At 39.4% G+C, this 19,292-nt stretch overlaps 1 protein-coding gene across 5 annotated transcripts in view; it reads left to right on the top strand.

Moving 5' to 3' along the window:
- The window catches only part of LOC117272085 (ATP-dependent 6-phosphofructokinase, platelet type-like), a 39,728-nt gene extending 20,517 nt beyond the window's left edge, over positions 1-19,211 (top strand). For 2 of the 5 annotated variants that reach the window (XM_033650831.2, XM_033650829.2), the window contains exons 11-22: positions 15-79; positions 366-435; positions 3,486-3,632; positions 7,698-7,768; positions 8,278-8,365; positions 9,543-9,695; positions 13,199-13,363; positions 14,386-14,447; positions 15,311-15,422; positions 15,685-15,784; positions 15,931-16,036; positions 18,095-19,211. In XM_033650831.2, the coding sequence (XP_033506722.1) occupies positions 15-79; positions 366-435; positions 3,486-3,632; positions 7,698-7,768; positions 8,278-8,365; positions 9,543-9,695; positions 13,199-13,363; positions 14,386-14,447; positions 15,311-15,422; positions 15,685-15,784; positions 15,931-16,036; positions 18,095-18,251 (1,296 nt within the window). In that variant the 3' untranslated portion in view covers positions 18,252-19,211. Of the gene's footprint in view, positions 1-14; positions 80-365; positions 436-3,485; positions 3,633-7,697; positions 7,769-8,277; positions 8,366-9,542; positions 9,696-11,676; positions 11,830-13,198; positions 13,364-14,385; positions 14,448-15,310; positions 15,423-15,684; positions 15,785-15,930; positions 16,037-18,094 lie in introns of all 5 variants that reach the window. The other 3 variants (XM_033650832.2, XM_033650830.2, XM_078172976.1) reach the window with 2 other exon arrangements.
- Positions 19,212-19,292: the final 81 nt, after the last annotated feature.

Here is a 19,292-nt window from a genome sequence, read left to right on the forward strand (position 1 = left end):
TATCTTGTCATCAGACCCAAGAGGTGCAGAAGGCCATGGATGAGAAGAAATTTGACGAGGCTGTGAGACTGCGTGGCAGGTATTTTTTTTAACTTTGGCTACTTTGATATGATCAAATATAGGGTTAATTTCCTTACAAACAAGTTTAAAGTTGCAAAGAAGTCACTTACTTTTTCTTCTTGTTCTAGTACGATCTTGGACAGATTCCAGATAGCACTCACTCTTGTCTGTTCAGCACTGTGCCCTGTTTTAACATTCATTGCATTGATTTTCACTTGACTCAAAAGGTTTTTTCCACAGCATTGACAGAGCTGACACACATTGTGGATTTACTACACTTTGTTTTTAATGTCTGTCATCTGCAGGAGCTTTGAAAACAATCTGACCACCTACAGACTCCTCTCCTACCGGAAAGCAGATTCTGAACTTCCAAATGTAAGTAACCTCACGAGCAAATAAAAAATAAAAAACAATGATTATATTATATCAATGAGATTATCACAATTTTAATTCTTCTAATGTATCTTTCCCACCAGCGTCTCTGTGATTTGTACGCTAGCATAAGGTACTTCCTGGTCAGGTGCCTTGTGAATGCTGCAATCTTTTTGTGACACTAATTACCTGTTTTTCTGTGACTGTCTCTGTCCTGAGGGAGAGGAGGAGGCGGGGGATGAAGAGCAGTCTGATGTATGTAATGAGTAATAAGGCCGCAGCTGAGCAGGCCCTAGGTCAGCTTCTGCAGGCGTAGTTCATAGAGCAGATGAGCCTCACAGCAACTAGTTGAGACCTTTTCATTCATCCTCTTTATTACTCACCCTAGCTCCCAGTTCCCCCATGCTGAGATAAAACGCTATTAGAACTATGAGTAGATTTTAGTATTTTCTATGCGTTTTTATTTTACAGAGACAAAATCACATATGTTTATACAGTGCCACAAAATGACAGTGCCAGTGCTCATCATCTGTCGCTCTGTCTGTCATTGCTTATTTCTTCATGGCTCTGCTTAGAAGAAGAAGTGCAGACATGCAAAGAGTTGCATTAGTTCTTCAATGCAGTCACTGTCAAGGACAATCACAGCGTCAACTGTGATCTGCTTCAAATGAACCCGAAGTAGCCCTCCTTACAGTTTAATGTCAAGTCTGTGGAGAATAGTGTCTTTGCTTGTTCATAACTCAAACTGGACAGGCTCCACGCTCTTTCTGTTATCAAGACTAGGTCAAAATCCAGTATATGGCTGGACCATGAAATGTTAGAGGGCTTTTAATTTGAAACAGGAAGTGGCATTCACTTAATCACAGACTTTGCCCCACTGTTGTGGTCCAGCCCAAAAATTCATGTAAATACATGTGAAAATGAAGAACAATCATTAGACACAATAACACAGCAGCAGGGACCTGCTTTCTCTGGAGCTGTAGCTACCCACTGATAATTTGACACAACCCTCTTTTCTTCAGCTCTAGTCAGTGATGTACGTCCCCATGTGGCTGATGGAAGCTGCACAGTCATCGGCCACTATCACAGCCAAGTTCAGCTGATGACAAAGATTTGTAAAATGTCCTATGGGAGCTGATTAATCGGTCAAACTGATTAATTATTCAACCTTTAGTGACAGGTTGTTACTGAGGTGGTGGCACCCATTTCAAATTGTAACACCAAAATATTTTATTTACTCATAAATTTGATTTAAGGCTCTTGTATGATTAAGACATGGCTGTTCCTCAAGCATATTGATGAGGCGACCCTGTCTTTCCTCAGTCTTAAACTGCCATTTCGATGATGGCTAGCTAGTTTGTTAGCTTTCTTGCTAATTCCACTATGCTTTTATGTTAACGTTAAAATGGCCGAACAAAGCTGTCTTTCATCTGACAAAAGAAATGTGCTTTCTTAAGCTGTGAATGTGTGGATGAAGCATTAAGTTTAAAAAATTTGCTCATGTAGCAGCTAGCTAGCTAGCTATTTTCACCATGCTATCATGCTACACTGGTTACAGACAATGAGGGATACAGATACAGGGCTGTCAGCGCCTGTTCATTTTGCCAATGGCGAAACATAAACACTCATGTCATCACTCACTCCAACCAATGGCCATGACTGACTGACTGACTCATTCACGGACAGACTTTATAGTGCCGGCCTTGCATGCTGCAGTGCAGCCAAAACATGGTCGCTGGCTAGAAATTACAGCTCTGGTTAGGTTAACTTTGAATATGACGTGGAAAATAAATGTGAGAGCCACTATACTGGGGAGTCAAACAATCATGGTTCACACATATGACACTGGATTTACAATGTTGATATTACTGTAAAAAAATAATTGAAAACCTTTGGAAAAATGTAGTCATGCTGAGAATATGGTAAATTCCTCCTGAAACATGTTTAAAAGACTTTAGATAGAGATACAATGCTTACCCTGGATATATTTTGAAGATTAATGTTGGTGCCAAGGCAAATGCTTTCTTTAAATTAAAGAAAACATGCTGGACCTCTCAGTACATTAGTGTTTACAGCTGTTGTCACATGCAGTCATCTGGGCTTTGCCTAAAAATAGTCTACAGTCTCAGCAAAGTTATGATAAAGACAGGAAGTGTTTGATATAACAACTGGTATACCAGACCAAGAAACTGTCCAAGACTGCACTCCATTTGTGAAGTTCATCTGCAGAGAGTTGGATGTCTGTCCATTTTGAGCTTCTCCACATCGTTTGTCTTCATGCACTCAATTATCCTGTCAGACAATTGCGGGATAAAAACTGTCAAGAACCATCATTCACTCGCAGCAGACACACCAAATACCAATAAAGCCTTTGTGGCTGAGTGTATGAGGCTTCCATCCATGTGTGGGTCATGCACACACAACTTGATAAGCTTCACCTGAAATATGGGCCACGTGCACTTTGATATCAGCGGTTAAATGTTGCTTCGATTGTGCCCTAAATTATTTTCACCCAGCTCCTAGTGACACAGACGACTTGAGTTTAAATAGCAAGAAAACGTTGCATATCCTTTAGTGAATGTTTGCATTTGACTGTTGATATATTCAGTGGTTGTCATGAGAAAGCAGCTGCTGCTTCATTGCGTCTTTTAGCAGCATGTGGCTTCTTGCATGCAAGGTCAATTGTCCCTGCTGCTGTCTTGCCTGGCTCTTCAGCAGTTAATGACACATGGATGATGTTGTCAGACGGAGGCAGACAACTGCCCTGTCAGGCATGGAGAACAATAATTTACCAACTTCCCGTCTGCTATAAAAATCACTGCTCGTCTTCATTGCCTCTTAAAGTTGCTGATATACCATCTTCTTCAGCCTGAGCATGATGCTGTGATTGTACACACTCATGTCTGAGGTGTGAAGATGATTAAAATGTGACAAAGCTTGGGGTTGTTACAAGATACGGCAATACTTTGTGCAAGTATGCCAGGTTTTGCTCTCTCCACTGTGTGTCATTTCTGAGCGTAGTGTGTGTGACTGCTGCTTTCTGTCGTCAATAGAGCTCCTTCAATGTTGCGGTGCTGAATGTCGGCGCGCCGGCAGCAGGTATGAACGCCGCCGTGCGTTCTGCTGTCAGGGTGGGAATCACTGAAGGCCACAAAATGTTTGCGGTCAACGACGGCTTCGAGGGATTTTACAAGGGACAGGTAAGAATCAGAATCAGAATTAAAGATTTTATTGAGCTCCAAGGAGAAATTGTAAAACCTTACAGTCACTATGATGTGAAAGTACAAATAAAGGGTAAGAAAATAAGACATTTTTAAGAATAGAAAAACTATAAAATGAAATGCTAAATATGTAAAATGTGTAAAAAAATATAAAAATATGTGCATTATGCCACATTACTATGTATAAAACTAGTATGTAACATTTTAGAAATATAAAAAAATATAGTGTATGCACTGTACAACACAATATATACATAAATAGAAACAACAATAAGAAATATGTACAATACATGCATCATATGTGAAATATATATTCAAGAGTGGTGTTGCTAAGAACAAACAGGGATAGGGAAAGAATATTGGGCAGTTAAATAATGGTAAAGTAAGAGTGAAAATGATACATTAAAGTATGTAGGGTTGCTGATGATTATTTTCATTGTCGATTAATCAGTCGGTTATTTTCTAGATTAATTAATTGTTTTGGGAATAAAATTTTAGAAAATAGTAAAAAATAATTCCCATAATTTCCCAGAGCCCAACAAATGGTTTGTTTTTGTCTGATAGACAGTTCAAAATGCCCAAAGCTGTTCAGTTTACTATCATTTATGACAAAAAGCATTAAGTTCTCTTATTTAAGAGGCATGACGCCAGCAAATGGGTTTTTTTGGCATAAAAAATAAAAAAATAACTGCTTAATGATTAAAATAGTCGTCAATAAATTTGCTGTCGATCGACTAATTGAGTCATCGCAAATCGTTGCAACTCTACAACTGTGTACAATATATATTTATTAACAGTACATTTGTCTCGGGTTGCATCCCATAATCTATTTTTTCAATTCACTGATTAGACGTGTCATCTACAAAGTGTCAGAAAATGGCAAAAAAAAAAAAAAAAAGTCCCTCATTTTCTCGGAGCCCAAACATGGCATCTTCAAATGACATGCTTTTTCTGACCAACAATCCAAAAGTCAAAGACATCCAATTTACACTGATATACAAACCAGAAAAAAACAGCAAGTCCTTCCATTTTAAAAGCTGCAGCAAGAGAAAGTTTTGCATGTTTAGTTAACAAAAAAAACAATGGTAACACTTTACTTGAAGGTATCTACATAAGGGTGACATGACACTGTCATAACTATGACATGACACGGTCATGAACCTGTCATGAACACTATGTACATGTCATAAACGTTTATGACTGCTGTCATTAAGTGTCATTCGTTTTTTGTAATGACAAGTTGACATTGTTTGGGTTGTCCTTATTATGACAACCTGACATTAACCAGGATGACATTACCAGAAGATGTCTTTATGTTAATGTCAAGTTGTCATTTTAAGCACATCCCAGGACATACCAAAAAAAATTTAATGTCAGCTTGTCATGACAAAGACAACTTTGATTAATGTCAAGTTGTCATAATCAAGACAACCCAAACAATGTCAACTTGCATTACAAAAACTGAATGACACTTAATGACAGCAGTCATAAACGTTTAGGACATGTGCATAATGTTTATGACAAGTTCATGACAGTGTCATGTGATAGTTATGACAGTGTCATGTCACCCTTTATGTAGATACCTTCAAGTAAAGTGTTACCAAAACAATTATCATCCGTTGATTAATTTTCTTGCCATCAGCTAATTGTTTCAACACTACATATTTTAAAAATCAGTGGCATTTTCTTCCAGTTAAAAGCTTTCTCAGTATATTTTTAAACAATATATTGATTTTTGTTATTTTACAGTACAGCAGTCATCAAAAATTCTTATCCATGTTGTGTGAAATGTGTGCACCTCTTACTCTTAAAGCTAAAAATAGAGTTTGCTGTCAAATGCATGACCCATGCATTCTTTTATACAGATTAATTCCTTGACTCAGGCGACCCCTGCAGTATTCACCAGTGTATCAGAACAATATTGCATAAAATGTTATCGAAGATGTAACAATGTCTGGGATTTTATTCTGTCAGCAAACTGTTTGAAACATTTAAATGAACTAACACACAGTGTAATAAAGAATCCTGAAGAAATCTGAAGTTGATCTTGCTCAACGATGGTCTCAGTATTGTGAGAACTCAAGTGCAAGATAAGTTTGTCCAGCCTAAATAAATAATACAGTCACGCTGTGCACACTGTAGCTCGAGGTTACTACGTTACTCAAGTATGTACAGAGCTTTATTCACCTCAACTTGACACCACTGACAAGCCAGTATATCTTAAATCATGATTGGTCAGGCCAGTCTGCTTTTCTCTGTGGCTGTTATTTCTTCACTCTATGACTTTTATTACATCTGATGTCTGGACACAGAGACATTGGCCGCTGCATTCTTCAGTGACCCAGCAGCAAACTACAGTCAGCCTGGGATGTGACTTTTAACTTGCTTAAAGCTGCTGGCCCTCATTATTAAGAGTAAACAACAGGGGCAGGCAACATTCCTCAGAGGTCATAGTCACTAACTGACCAATAGCAGGAAGCAGGAAGTGTGGGTGCAGCCTCTGTTCTCACTCTCCACTGCGCTGGTTATAGTGATAAGACTAAGTGTGTCCAGATAAACAGTGCTACTTACTGTAAGCCAATTACTCCACTCCCACAGCAGCTATACCATGTATATAACACTCATATAGTCTCTGCCTTGGTCATACTCCTCTGATTGCGTGTGTGCTTTACACACACACACACACACACACACACACACACATACACTCTCTCAGCTGTGCAGAGAGCAGCAGTGACTTGTTGAAAGCGATGAAGTGGGGCGAGTTGTCACGTACAGTAGAAGGATTAGACTTGAAAAGTGAAGCTGTGATCCCTGGCTAAAACCCCAACTAAGTAGGACACAGTTTATAATGTGGAGCTGCTGGTTAAGTGTGGCTGTGCTGGGACAGTAACAGTTCAGTGAGAAGAAGGAAATATAAAGAGGACCGGAGGCTGACATGTCAAAACTTCCCTCAGGTGGGCTTGGTTTTGCAGGATGGAGGAGTGCACACTTTGGTGGGCTCTGTGACCGTCTCAGCCCATGACTGCACATTTATACTTTATAACTTGAGTGCATCTTTGTAAGGATACAGAACAAAAACCTTTGATTTTTGCTTTGATTGCTTTGGTTGGATGAGAATAAGAAGTTGGACTAAGTTGGAAAGTCAAATGCATGTCAAATATGAAGACATACAGATTATCCTATTCATGTTTTTTGTCATTTGTATATTTGCTCTCACAGCTGTGTACATGGAAGTTGACGGTCTGCCTTGTAAGCCTGTTTGGATTAGGTGTCTGTTGATGCAGATCCCCTCTGTCCAAGTATTTTTTTATGTTGTTACTGGACTTAATTTAGTCCATCCAAATGTCAGTATTTTTTTCAGTATAAGGTTATGATGATCAATTTGAGAATGTATCAGTTGTCACGTAAGAGTTTTTTCAATAAACCCGGGGAGGTCTAGTCACTGTTGCAGCCGTGCCAGCAGCACAAGAAGCAAAAAATAAAAATGTGCATCAAGCACACAACGCTCTGTGTGATGCAGGACATAAGGCGCTGCCACCGGGTGAAGTTTTTAGGGTATCCCAACATGTGCAGCACGTCCCTGATGAAGGTAGTTTTCCATGTTTTACTGCTTTGATTGCAAATATTCTATTTTCTTACCCACAGTGGATCTAACCTTGCAGATAGTGTTGGCTTTATATTCCCAGGTTTTGAGATATGGCTCCTAAGATTTCGGCCTCCACCCCAAATAATGGATTTAAATGACATTTTCTCTGTGGTGCTTAAGGCATGGAAAAATTAAATTAGAGAAATTTAGCAGCAGCATATTTTTTCTGGAATCAGTGTCCTGGTTACTCTGGATAATCCACATAGCAGTTGTCTTCTGTAGAAAGTAGCTCTAATGAAAGTTATGACGGTGAGGTCTGTGGGTCTCTGAATCTTCACCTGTACATCAACAAAAACTAAATATGGAAGTTTAGAACTTGCAAGGTGATTGATGTAGTTTTATCAAAAATGAAAGGTAATGTGAATAATTATCACCTTTCTGTGTTTTAAAATCAGATCAAGGAGATCAAATGGGGAGATGTTGGTGGTTGGACCGGCCAGGGAGGATCACTGCTGGGGACCAAACGGTAAGTAATGATTTTACTGTACTGTATTGTATCGCAGCGTATTGTATCACATCGGATTGTATTGTATTGTATTGAATTGTATCGTATCGTATTGTATTGTTAGTGACTTAAATACTGTATACGTTTTTTGTTTCTTGACCTTACATAAGCTTTTTTCCTTCTATAATTTCTATCTGAGGAAACCAATGGAATAGTGGATCCTCAGATGGGAGATATAAAAAAAATCCTGTTCTCTATGCTCTATCAAGAACTAATCAGTTACAAAGCCTTGGCTCTAAAGTTTGATGAGTTTTGTATATATAAATAGTATCTGAATGAAGCTGTATTCTTTACAAATCTCAGAATATATCAATTTACAGTAGGTCAACTAAAAAAACCTTCTACGATTCTTGATTTCACGTGTCGTCAGTGTTGCTAACCTTAGCTGGTTGAAAAGGAACAAAGAGAAAAGGAATTAAGTGGACAATTGTTTAACCATTGTATTATTTCCTTTCTGTGTGCTGGTGCAGAACTCTTCCAGGCAAACATCTGGAGAAGATCGCTGAGCAGATTAGGATCCATAACATCAACGCCCTGCTTGTCATCGGCGGATTTGAGGTGTGTAACTTTACCTGATTTCTGAATATTGCAATATTTTATCTTTCTGAACGTTTTATCATCAAAACAAACCCAAAGTAGTTGTGTTTCCTCACACTTTTAAATGTTTACTCTGACTGTTGTATAATTCAAACAAAAGCTACCAGTAATTGTTTTAGCAGAATTCTTGAGTTTCTTAAAGATAAATCTGAATTATTTTTTATTGTATGTGCATTATATACTGTGTTTAACATCACTGAATCCATTTCACTTCCACTGACTTTTTGTCCTGTAGGACATTTTACATTTGCAAAACATGTCTTGACTTCTGTATAACCATATTTTCAGAATACAATTAGGACACATTTAAATGTTAAAGGTTCTCTCCTTGTCTGTTCATGTATGTTAATTATGTCATGGCCAAACTGCTAAGCCAGAACCTTGTAATGATCAATCTGAATCATAATAATGATTTTAACCAAAAGATGGGTTTAAGATGCAGCTATAGAGCGACCTAGATGTTAACCTCCCAGGTTTGAACCCTAATATCAAGTGTGCAAGTTACGTTTTGGGCCTGAAAATGGAGCTCCTCGGACAGATTGGAACAACATTTCAAATCTAAGTAAAAAAATCAGTAAACTATTTAATTAAATAAGAATAAAACATGTAAATTTTCCAAAACACAATGGGTTTTTGACTTGGGCAGCTTGGCCAGAAGACGAACACTGTCTCCCTCCCTGTCTTTCTGTGTGTGGAGCTACAGCGTCTACTTCCTGTGTGTGTCTCATTGTCCGTCATAATTGGCCTGGCTCTCTCCTCTTGGCTTCTCCCACCAGTACAGTCCTCCTAGACCATTTGTCTGTCCCACCCACCACTGTTGTCTCTGATCTTTCTACTGCATTACTCTTGCGATCCATCTCCCACCAACATGCCCCGCCTACCTCAAAGCCCACTTTTCTTAAGCTTGGCAGACTGATAAACAATAGTGCATGTCTTGCATATTGTCTAATGTCAACAAGCCAAGAGTTTCAGGCTCCTGCCACCACGAATTAGTTTCAAACTCAACACATCTCCTCTTGGCTACTGTATTTGTAAACACCTTGGCGTTAGGCCTCTTCACTCTCCGCCCACACCCTCATTCCCTCTGTCTGTACATCTTTAACAACAACCTATAAGATGCTGGCTGTCACTGCTGCAGGCCTACGTGGGATTACTGGAACTTTCTGCCGCGCGGGACAAACATAACGAGTTCTGTGTGCCCATGGTTATGGTCCCTGCCACCGTCTCCAACAATATACCTGGTTCAGACCTCAGCATTGGCTCAGACACTGCGCTGAATGCCATTACTGATGTAAGTGTGGCTGGGTAGAGTGTGTGTGTGTGTGCTTGTAGTTGGACACGCACACCATCCAGCCTGTCAGAGTTTGGGGCTTCGCTGACCGACAGCTCGCAGCCTTGAATTAACAATCAGAAGGTGGACTTTATTTGACAAATTAAGACGAGACTTAAGTATAGGGTCACATGATAATGACTTTTGGTCTATGTCACTGCTGTAATGAGTCAGTGACTGCAATATTTTCTGTGTAAACACAGGCACACTGACCCGAAACAACAAAACCTGTGAGCAGGATTTCCTTAGACCCTAATGGAACAGACTTAACCCTGTGCTTTCACATAAACAAAACCATTTATATAGTATATGCTAATTGTGCAGTACATGTTAGAATTATGACTCAAACAACACTTCAGACTAGTGACATATCCTATCACTTGAGAGAAAAAAAATCTTTCATGAACTGGCGTCGTAAATCACAGCTTTCCTTAGCTTGTTATTTACTTTACTGAGGTACACGTTGCAGCCACAGGTCCTAGGACATTAAAACCTGAGTCACAATTACCACAGAAGCAAACAAGCAGGATCTGGCTCCTGTCCACACGTACACCGCATAAAGACACATACTGTACATCGGAAAACCCTTAATACTGGTTGTTGCTGGAGGCGAGCTGTTCAGCGGTGGTCCCAGGTAAGTGCTTGGGCATGTAGTGACGTGTTGTGGCATGTTTTTGGCGCGTGGCCCTGCCGTGTTTGTGCGGCCTGCTCTGTGTTTGTTTAGGAAACAGCAGACAACTGGACGGCGATCCGGTTCAACGCGACAGGGAGGCTCTGCTCGCACTGTAATGGCACAGAGTCCGTGCGTTTGGAGAGTAAGTCTGCATGCTGTGTGGGCACGTATGAGTCCAGCATCACTGACCGCAGTCTGCAGTTTAGTGTTGGTAGTGCTTTGAACCAGGCCAGAGCCCCTCTGTACTGGACATTCTTGCACATAAAAGGAAACATCGACCACCACAGCCAATGGAGACCCAGCCCAGTCTTTATCTTGCCGCGTTAATACCGTCATGTGTCAGCCAGGGTGACCCTCCCTGCTCCCTCACTCCCCCATTCCATCTCCTCTCAGCCAATGGGAAGCCAAAGCCCCTGTCACCTGGAGAGAGCCAGCCAGCAGCACGCACACCACGAGTCATACACACACATTGAAGAGCTGCACCTTCGTGGTCTCAGTTTATTTGAAATGCCTCCCTTTGCTTGTGTCCTTCAACCTGGACTACACGTGTTGAGCTGAATCTTCATGCCGATTTCTCAGGCTGATCCGATGATATCTTCAAAACAAAAAAATTACAAACATGTAGTGTTATTTTCAGAGTTGGGAAAGCCCCTAAAACAGCGTTTAGATTATTTTTCAGCAGCTCTGCAGAGGGAAAGATCACATACTGTCAAGCTCGTTTATTTTAATGACTAGTATGTGGGATTTAGTGTCATCTAGCTGGAGGTTGTACGAGAACCTCAGGTGGTCTTCTCTTCAGTGTAAAATGGGAGAGGCCCTGTCTAGAGCCAGTGTTTGGTTTGTCTGTTCTGGGCTACTGTAACAAACATGGCGGTGCAACATGGCAGGCTCCGTGGAAGAGGACCCACTCGTGTAGATATAAACACCCCCATTCTAAGCTAATGAAAACACACCCATTTTCAGGTGATCATACACTAATGAAAGCATAGTTATGGATATTCTATTCAGTCTGACAATTGAAGTGCAACTGCAAAAGTAGCGTATTAAAATAAGTACACAGAACATACCGTAAACACTTAGTATGTAGCACTGAACTAGGTCACAGCTTCAACCCAAGGCACTAAGGATACAAGCCAAGGGAGCCACTGAGTGCCACGTAGCAGGCTGTAAAAACACTGCAGTCTCCCACACAAGGACACACTGACAGGGTCTCAGACATGCACTGTGCCCCCTGGTGCTCTAACCATGTATCACGGCCACCACCATCAGGCCTTAGAGTCCCTGCTGCAGCTGTACGAGGCCCGGGCCGACTACGAGGAGTTGTGTATCCCGATGTGCATGCTGCCTGCTACCATTAGTAACAATGTTCCCGGCACTGACCTCAGTATCGGCGCTGACACGTCCCTCAACGCCATCGTGGAGGTAAGGGCCAGTGGGAAAGACCAAAACATGAGGAAAATCACAGCTAGAGGCATCTCATAGTGTTACAGTCTAATGATAATGACACTTAATGTGGGGAAATCCCCAAATTATCCCAGTTCATCTCAGAAATGTTTATGGAAAAGAAGTGAAACTACAATCTGTGAGTACACATCTTCCTGCTCATCCAAAATACAGAACTCTGCTGACCATGGTGCACTTGCATGTCAGCTGACTGCTGCAATGTCGTAATGATGATCTTTATTTTGGAAGCAGTTATGTGGCAAATCCTTCTCTTCCTGCTAGTGAAGGTTGTGATGCTGTTTGTGTTTGATGAGTGCCTCACTGTGACATGCTAAGTCTGAATTACAAATGTCAATGCCTTGGTTTTATCTGCTGTTAATACCAGATGAGTGAAGTCTGCCACTAAAAACAATCAAATAAGTGCCAAAATATTATACAGTCATTCAAAATACTGAGGTTTGCCAACAAGATTAAGAGGACAGTATACTGCTGTGATAGATATTATCCAGACCTGGTAGACTTCTCTCATCTGATTAGAACGAAGGCCCAGTATGCACAGGTCAACTCTGACATAATCACTAACCATCCCAATGTAATGATTCTTAATATGGGAATTTTTACCCGTCTGTGTCTGCAGAAAAACACAAAAATAGTACATAAATAAGACACTTTTTTTTGTGGAAAATCTTACACTTAATCTTAAGAATTGGAAATATTATTTAAGCTACCCTAAGTTGTTCATATCCTGCAACAACATATATATATATAGACCGTATATATTCAGATATAATAGACCGAATACAAGACATGCATCCAAACTGACAATCATATCAACCAAATCAAGTCCAACAATAAATAAAACACTGAATATACTAAAAAAACATGCGCAGTCTTGCAGTAATAAATAAGAAGTTAACCTGTGCATCACTGAGACGCAGAATGTTTAATCCAACTCTTCTTGTAGTGTGGACTGCAAAAGGTATGGCTGCATGTTTACACAATATTTTATCTGCTAAAGTAATAATGAAAATAATAAATGTTACTTGTAAGGCGCTTTTCTCGACCCAAAGTAGAGCTGTTTTGATTTATTGTTTAATCTATAGACATAATGCTGAGTTCCCTTCAGTTTGTCACAGCCTGAAGTTCATATTGTTTCCTGAGAGTGACCAAAAACCTAAAAGTATTTCATCTAAAATTCATATTAAATTGATAAAAGTGTTAAAGACTTATTTATATAATTAATTTACGTGATTAAATAACAGATGAATTGACTGATCGGCTCTGCTTTGGTGAGCTCCTGTGGCAAACGAATGCTTGTTAGTAACTGTGTAATCTGTGTGCGATTCAGACATGTGATCGCATCAAGCAGTCAGCCAGTGGCACCAAGCGGCGGGTCTTCATCATTGAGACCATGGGGGGCTACTGCGGCTACCTGGCCACTGTCGGCGGTCTGGCCGCAGGCGCCGACACTGTCTACATCTATGAGGAGCCGTTTGACATCCGGGACCTGCAGGTAAGATATTCAGTCTTATTTAAATGTTAGAGAGCTGCTATGACCCTTTCGTCTCCCTGCTGAAACCCAATTGTAGATGAGTACCTTTCTAAAACAGTGCCTGCTGCACATCTGCTTCATATTTCATAACCTTATATAAAGCTCAGTTGTAAATGCATCCACCCTGGGCTCTCATAAAGCAGCACAGATCACACTTCACTGTTCCATGAGTGTTGCAGCAGCTTCCCTAAGTTCATCACTGCCTCTGCCTGGATGTTTCAGGAGCATGCAGGTGACCCAGATTATATCAATGCGCCTGAAGTGATTTATTAATAACCTCTGAACTGCATCACTCATTCCATAACAGACAGATCCCATCAACACAGATCAGGTCGGGGTGATTAGAGGTGTCAGCGCTGTCATTGTGTTTATGGTGTAACTGTCACACTGGTGTGACGCTGTAAGGAATTATTATTATTAATTATTTTTTATTGCCTTGTATGAGCCACGTTGTACTATTATATACCATTAAGCAACAACAGAAGATTGACATTGATTAAATTTAATTTGGTTATAAGTAAAATAATTAATTGTTAGACATCATTAATAGCCTGCTTTATTATTATAGTCCTAAATCATAGAAGTATTATCTGAGGCAGTTGTTCCATATCAGCACGCTGTTCTACTGCAAAAAGTATCATATTTGGAAATGGTAAAAACACAAATTTTTCCTCCTCTTGGCATTTTCAAAATTGCAGAAGTGATTAAAAAAAAAAAGAAAAAAAAGTGATACTCCAGATGAAAAGAGCACTGTAACACCCAAAGGAACCTTTTTTTCCTTTGAAACAACTCTTTGCATCACCAGAAGGGCAGAATCTGCAATTTTGGTGCCCCCTGCTGGTTCAAATGCCCCCCTGCATGTCTCCATCCTGGGAGGATGATGAGAGGGAGGTGTGTGTGATTTGCGGCTGGATCAGCTGCTCGTGCAGGTTGCAGGGCGCCGTTGCTCCGGTTTAACGTGAGGCTTCCCTGTGTGTTTTCAGGCCAACGTGGAGCATCTGACGCAGAAGATGAAGACGAGCATCCAGAGAGGCTTAGTGCTCAGGTGGGTGTCGGTGCTGATACGCCAGGCAGTTTGTTCTTCTCTTTAGTGTGACATTGCCACTGCTGTTTCCTCTTGCATTAACTTGCTACACTGAGGTGTGTGTGTGTGTGTGTGAGTGACTGAAGGAGAGAACACAACAAAAGAAGAGTAAAACATATTTACATACTCTGTATTAATGGTAAAGAATTAGGTTTTGTCTTGTTGTAAATTTGTTCTCAATTAATTACACAAACCCAGCTGGTCTTAAAATATCTCTGACAGCTAAACGACCTCACACACACTTTACTTCATGTCATCTGTTGTGGCTATTTTAGTCCACTGCACCATCACACTGTTTAAATTGCTCCCAGCAGGATGGAAGTCTGTGGAAATAGGACAAATGTAATATTTTGGACAACGTGTAGGTGACATTGTGTGTCTGTGCTGAGGTTTGCACCTGCTTTACTTAAGTATCACACTCAAGCACAGTTTTGCATCTCAAGTAGCTCTGCAGGTTGTAGTGGACAGAAGAGTGATGCCCTGGCTCAAGGGCACAAGAGCACTGGGGGTATAGAGATCCATCAGCATAAGGACACTACCTCGTCTGTTTAAAGGGCTGGTTCACCCAGTTTACTTCCCTATAGGTGTGTCTAATCATGCAGATAGTTTTGGTTTTATCTGTCCATGTTTCTTGGACTGTAAGAAATTCTGTCTCCACCCCCAAAACGATGGAAATTAATTAAATTTGTGTCTCTTAAGGCACTCAAAAAAATCAATAGCAACTTTTCCCCAAGAAACAGCGGCTTCTGTCAAGGTAACTTTTTTTGTTATTTCAGTGAACTAACCCTTTAACTAACCTGTTGCCCTTGTAATGTGTGTTTTAGGAATGAGAACTCCAATGAGAACTTTACCACTGACTTCATCTACCAGCTGTACTCTGAGGAGGGACGGGGAGTGTTTGACTGTAGGAAGAACATCCTCGGTCACATGCAGCAGGTTGGACACACACATAAAAACACACTTTACTGTGCATGCTTTACTGTCACTAGTGGAAGTTAATTAGCTGGTGATATAGGGAACAACGTTATTCCGAAATTGCAACATGAAGGAGTCGATAAAACTTTCCATGGTTGCAAGAAGCTGCAGCCTGTCATTGTGATCATTTTACTGAAGTTATACAAATTGTCTTATTTAATATTCTGACATATATTTCCCAGCCTTGTTTTTAAACAGAAGAATATTTTCTTTCCTTTCACAGGGAGGAGCTCCATCACCTTTTGATAGGAACTTTGGCACCAAAATTGCTGCTAAAGCCATGCAGTGGATCACACGGACGCTCAAGGAGTCTTACAAAGGAGGTAAAAAGAAACTCAATAACCACATTTGTTTAGTCTTGGTTCCTTGTTTTTCTCGATTCATCAGGGCCATGTCTGCATCAGTGTCTGTGTGTGACTGGGTGTAACATGTGTTTGGTTATAAAGGCTGATGCTTGTCTTCGATGCAGGGCGAGTGTTTGCTAACTCAGAGGACACCGCCTGCCTGTTGGGGATGCGTCGCAGAGCCATGGTCTTTCAGCCCGTGTCACAGATCCGTGATGAGACGGACTTTGTGTAAGAAACAATTTCAGTTTTACTCTCTGTAGTAGAACAGTTCCATACCTTCACTGAAAAGATGAGATAAACTTAAACAATTCACCAGCACTAATTGGCATGATGTACTGTACATCATAATTTCTCAAAGTGCGACCCACATGCCTGTGGTGGCCCTCAGAAACATTTTGCATGGCCCCTGAACGTGACATGAAGTACATGCATTATACATTAATCACCTGTTTCATTATAATACTTTGACATAAGAGCCTACACTTGATACACCACTCAGCTGCTGCATCAAACTGCAGTTTAATGTGGAAGTTAGATAGATAGGATTTGTTTTATGTGTGCACTTCTATTGTGCAGCCCTCAATCATATGCTGGCTCTGTAAATTGAAACTCTGGTTGGAACCCCTGGTATAGTTTATGAAAATGTCATAAAAAGTCACAATATGTCAAAAAAAGACAGAAAAATATGTCATAGTATATGTCATAAGAAGTCATTATATAGTTTGTCATAAAAAAAAATAAAGTAAAAATGTCTTAAAAAAATTGTCAAAGGTCATAGTGTAGTATGCTATAAAAAAGTCTTAAAGTTACAGAAAAGCATAAAATTAGTAATTTAAAAAAGGCATATTATAGTATGTCGTAAAAAAGTCACAGTACAGTGTACCATAAAAATGTCATTAAAATGCTGTAGTTTAGTATGGTGTAAAAAAACAACAAAATCATAGTACACCACATGTACCACCAAATGCCAAAAAACCCAAAACAAAATAAATTACAAAAAAAAAAGTAGTTGGTCGTAAAACATGTAATAAAAAGTCATTGTACAGGATGTCAAGAAGAAGTTACAGTATCTGTCATAAAAAATGTTGCTGTCAGAATGCCATCATAAAAATCATCATCAAAAAGTATGGTATGCAGAACAAAAAATGTCATAGTATAGAATGCCATTGAAAAAAAAAAAAAAAAGTCATACTACGGCATGTTATAGCCATTTTCAAAAACAAGTCATAGTATAGTGTGTCATAATTTAAAAAAAAAAAGTCAGTATAGTATGTTATAACCATTTTTATAAGAAATGTCATAGTATGGCATGTCGTAAATATTTTCATAATTAATAATATTTTCATAAATTGTAGCAGTATATTATGCAATATTTTTAAAAGATGTTAGTATTATAGTTTGTCAGAAAATTGTCATAGTATAGTGTCATAAAATTTTTCATAAACATGTCAAAGTGTAGTATGTCATAATCATTTTCATAAAAAAATCATAGTGCAGGATGTCATATTTTTCATAAAAATCTCATATAAAAAGTCATAGTAGAGAATGACATTAAAAAAATTAAAAATGTAATATATTTTATCATAAAAAAATCATATGCCATAATTCCTATATGAAAATGCCATACTATGGTATTTTTTATGGCATTCTCTACAATAACATTTTTGTGACATACTATGACATTTTTATTAAAAATGTGATGGCATATAAGACTGTGACAATTTTATGACATACTGTAGTATGACACTTTTAATGAAAAAAATTATGACATATACTATATGCCAAAAAAAAGTCAGGATACAGCATACCATAAAAATGTAAAAAAAAACTCAGTTTAGTTTGTACTTAAGTATGTTATAAACATGTCACATTATAGTTTGTCATAAAATTAGCCACAGCCATAGTATAGCATGCCATACAAACAGATTTAAAAAAAAGTCACAATACAGTATTTAAAATAAAAAGTAATAGGATAGCACTAAAACATCATCGATAAAGTCATAATACAGCATGTTTTATAAAATTTCATAATGTAGTTTGCCATAAAAAAAAGTCCATGTATGTTGTATAGGCCCAGGGGCTATACATATACATATTTCTAGGTAATGCTGGTGGAGGAAAAAAAATATTTTTTTCATTTTGCCTCTTAAATTTTAAATAATCTCTTCTTGGAAGAGAGGATTGCCCCAAACTCAAAGCTACAGTGAATCTCCAGCCTGTCAACGTGAGTGACAGGACGAATGTGGTGCAATATAAAAACCTGGTCCTTGTGTTTGGTCCCCACAGCCACAGGATCCCCAAGGAGCAGTGGTGGCTGAAGCTCCGTCCACTGATGAAAATCCTGGCCAAGTACAAGACCAGCTATGATGTGTCCGACTCGGGCCAGCTGGAGCACGTGACCCGGTTCCGATCCAGAGAGTCCAACAACACGGCGGCCATCTGAACCATAGCACTGCTGCCAGAGAGTATCACTCCAACAGGAAAACAGCTTCACAGAACAGTGACGGCTGCTCACACTATGACTGATCGACTGCTGATTGACTGCAAATACATTTAGGTAGAATTTTAAAGATAGCTGGTAATTTGAGAAAGTTATACTGTATGATAAAGCATGGCGATTATAGGAAGGGATCTTCTATTTTTCAGATAATGGATGATGAAATTAAGATAGGGACATATTTAACGAGGGTATGACGTGTGATAGAGCTCTTCACATAGTTTCAACAAGCTAGCAGAGCTCAAGTGTTTTCTGGATCCTCAATCAAAGTTATTATAGATTTAAATATATATATAATAAGCACTCCTCATCATGTACTGTATAAGTTTTTAAGTTTTAGTCCTGAAACTGTAGCTATATTGATATTTTTTTTAACTACCTAGCTGAGCAAAGGCCCATGTTGCGTCAAGGCAGCGAGGCTGAGGTGGGCCATTCCTTTGAAGCTCTTGTCATTTTTATTATTTTCTACAGCACTTTTAGCCCCATTATTCAAGTAATCCTTTAAAGCTGCTTCTAAAGAGATAATATATAAGTATATGTCAGGAGGATCACATTCTGTCAATCTGTTCACACCTTGAAAAAATCATTTTGATTGTAAAATGTAAATGTGACCTGCAGGAGGTTTAGTGAGCCAAGCTTGCCTTGTGTGTGTCCTATCCATGCTCATTGTGTGTATGAGTGTGTGTGTACGTGTAATGTGGTGTTGCCTTAGCCGTTTGTATCCACCATGGGCTTTGTATGTGGCATCTTGTAACTGTATTTGTGAGTCGGGTCCTGCTGTTGCTGTAGTTTGGCGGTGAAGTAGAGAATGTTTGAAACTTGTACGCAACATTAATTTAATGTGCTGGCAGCGTGATGTGAGTGTCCTGTCACAGAGTAATAAAGCATTTATTGTGTGGAAAGTTATGAAACTGTCGTGATATGTAGCAATGTGTTGGTGTCTGTGGTGCTCATGCCATTGAATACATGTTATGGGCTACTGCTTTC

Source organism: Epinephelus lanceolatus, chromosome 12 (genome assembly GCF_041903045.1).
Source record: "Epinephelus lanceolatus isolate andai-2023 chromosome 12, ASM4190304v1, whole genome shotgun sequence".
NCBI classification, from domain to species: domain Eukaryota; kingdom Metazoa; phylum Chordata; class Actinopteri; order Perciformes; family Serranidae; genus Epinephelus; species Epinephelus lanceolatus.